Genomic DNA, 2,610 nt, shown 5'->3' with positions numbered 1-2,610 from the left:
TCCTCATCTTTGGGGTTCCTCTCAGCCTCTTACATTTCCTGCAGCAGCTCAACTACACCTTTGTGTCCTTCCAGGTTGTTTTCCTGCTCGCCTGCATCAACAGCAGCACCAACCCCTTCATCTACTTCCTGGTGGGGAGCTGCTGGAGGCGCTGTTCCCTGGTGTCCCTCCAGGTCGCCTTCCGGAGGGTCTTTGAGGAGACGGTGGTCACCACGGCCTCCAGCTGAGAGGCCACTGCGGTCCCACTGGCTGTGCCGCCCACCCCCGCTGCCAGCCAGGCCCCCGCAGGTCACCCCCGCGCAGCTGTGTGTCGGGATGCATCCCTTATCCCATCCCCACTCCGTCCTGATCCATGCTGTGTCTGTCCCCATCCCTTTCCCATCCTGGTCCCGCTCCACCCCGCAGGTTCCCGGCCGGGGCCGCTCCCCGGCTCCGCGGCCGGCCCGACGGGCTCTGCTGCCCTCCAGCGAAGGGACACGGCTCGGGCGGCATCCACACACCCGCGACACCTGCAGATCCCCTCCGACACCCTCCTGACTCCCTCAGGCACCCTCTGACAACCCTCAGACACCTTCCAACACCCCCATGGCACACTCCAGGACTCTCCTGGCACCCTCCAGATCCTCTCCTGACACCTTCCAGACCCCCTCCGACACCCTCCAGACCGTCTCCCCCCTCTCCAGACCGCCTCTACACCCTATAGACGCCTTTCTGACACCCTCCAGGCCTCCCCAACACCCTCCAGAGCCCCCTTCCAGGGGTAGCTTTCCCCCCGGGCAGTGCCCGACAGCCCCGCTCCTGCCCCACCCCACCCGGGACCCCCGGCAGAGTCCCGGCTCCTCCCGGCCCCTTCCCGGTCCTCCACCCCAATAAACGCCGCTGGCTCTATCCCTCGGCCGCCTCTCGTTCCTTTCCCAGGGAAGCTGGGGCGGGCTGGATATAACGGGGTGAAGCTTTGAGTGTGTGGGGAGTCTCCAAGAGAGACAGCCCCCCAAAACCTTACGGAGCGTCCTGGGGGGAGCAGCCCCATGGGGAGGGACTGGAGCGTCGGGAGTAGGGCGGAGTTGGGGGGCGGGGGGCTGCATGAGGGGGCAGGACATGGTGGGATTGGCATGGGGAAGCGGCGCTGGGGGTTGGTATGGGGGCTGTGGGATGTAGGGGCTGGTAGGAAGGTGTGGGACATAGTGGGAATGTGTGGGATGTGATGGGGCTGGAGGGGAAGTGTGGGATGTGCTGAGAAGGTGCGTGTTTTGCGGGGGCTGGAGACCTCGGCAAAGCCACAGGGGAGGTGGGCAATGCCCCGTGGAGCCCGCGGTGACAAACACACTGTGTCACTGGGTAGCCGGGCTAGGGACCGTGAACTCCCCCTCCCTTTGCTGCTGCACCATCCCAGTCTGCCGAAGGAGAAGCTGAAGCCAGGCTAGAGGGAGAATTTCCGAAGGAAAAGAGTCCTTTACACTTACACCTGGCCCACAAAATTAAAAGTAAAAAGTTGTTTGGGGATATCTTTCCTGTGACGCTCACGGAGCAGTCTGGGGGTGGAACGCTGAACCCCGGGGCATCCTGTCCATGCGGAGGGTGCTGGTGCAGTCCCAGCTCTGGGCTCTCGGGATTATTTGTGCTCCAGGGAGCACAAGCCATGAGTGTGTCCCCTCCCTGCATGTGTGTGTCGCCTCCCTCTGCCCACACTCCCGGCTGGCAGCAGGAGCCGGAGAACGCCGGTTCACAAAGCTGTTTATTGCTATCAGACCAGAGCGGCACGCAGGAATCATGCGCCAGGGGGATTTTTGGGATCACAGCCCTGTGGGGCACGATCCCCTTGGAGGAAGAGTGTTCTAGGACTAGGGAGGGAGGAGAAAGCCGTGCTCCAACATGCTCCCTGCAGAGCATCCCTCCCACACTGCCCTTGGCGATGCTCCTGCTCCTCTTTCCGGCGGGATTACACTGCAGGACGGTGACGCTGGAGGAAATACCGTGGATATTTATTAATCTGGTGACTCAGGGAAACCCTCAGCTGCTGTCCCGGGGTCCTTCAACAGGGACCAGTGTGTCCATGGTGGCACCATTGCTGCAGGCAGTGCTCTCTTCCGTCCCCTCAAAGAGCCTGTGGAGGGAGGTCTGGAGGGACACCAGGGAACAGCGCCTCCAGCAGCTCCCCACCAGGCAGTAAGTGAAGGGTTTGATGCTGCTGTGGATGCAGGCGAGCAGGAAAACAACCTGGGAGGACACCACAGTGTAGTCGAGCTGCTGCAGGAAATTCCCGAGGCTGAGGGGAAGAGCGAAGATGAGGAAGAAGATGACAGTGAGGAAGATAACGGTGTGGAGCCTCCTGTGTCGCTGCTGCTGGGAGCCACACTTGACCTGAATGAAGAGGACCGTGCTGGAAATGACCATGGGCGGGGCGAAGAGGAGGCTGAGGATGTACATGGAGATGAGGGACGTCCGGCAGGGCTCGTGCTCATCCAGGAGGCACAGGGAAGTCACCGTGGCAATGACAGCGGCGGAGAGGACCCAGAGCAGGGCACACACCACCCCGGACAGGCGCGGGGGGCGGTGGCAGCGGTACCAGAGCGGGCACAGGATGGACACACACCTCTCGATGCTGATGGC

At 62.5% G+C, this 2,610-nt stretch overlaps 1 protein-coding gene across 1 annotated transcript in view; it reads left to right on the top strand.

Moving 5' to 3' along the window:
• LOC114067854 overlaps window positions 1-2,610 on the top strand; it is a 9,850-nt gene that overhangs the window by 1,020 nt on the left and 6,220 nt on the right. The window contains exons 2-4 of the mRNA XM_027903556.1: window positions 75-203; window positions 684-760; window positions 2,040-2,562. Of these exons, the coding sequence (XP_027759357.1) occupies window positions 75-203; window positions 684-760; window positions 2,040-2,562 (729 nt within the window). The remainder of the gene's footprint in view (window positions 1-74; window positions 204-683; window positions 761-2,039; window positions 2,563-2,610) is intronic.

This window comes from Empidonax traillii, unplaced genomic scaffold, assembly GCF_003031625.1.
Source record: "Empidonax traillii isolate 1590-97213 ecotype Southwest subspecies unplaced genomic scaffold, ASM303162v1 scaffold982:size219053, whole genome shotgun sequence".
NCBI lineage: Eukaryota > Metazoa > Chordata > Aves > Passeriformes > Tyrannidae > Empidonax > Empidonax traillii.
Note: the sequence above shows the minus strand (reverse complement) of the source record. Positions and strands in the feature narration are given on the sequence as shown.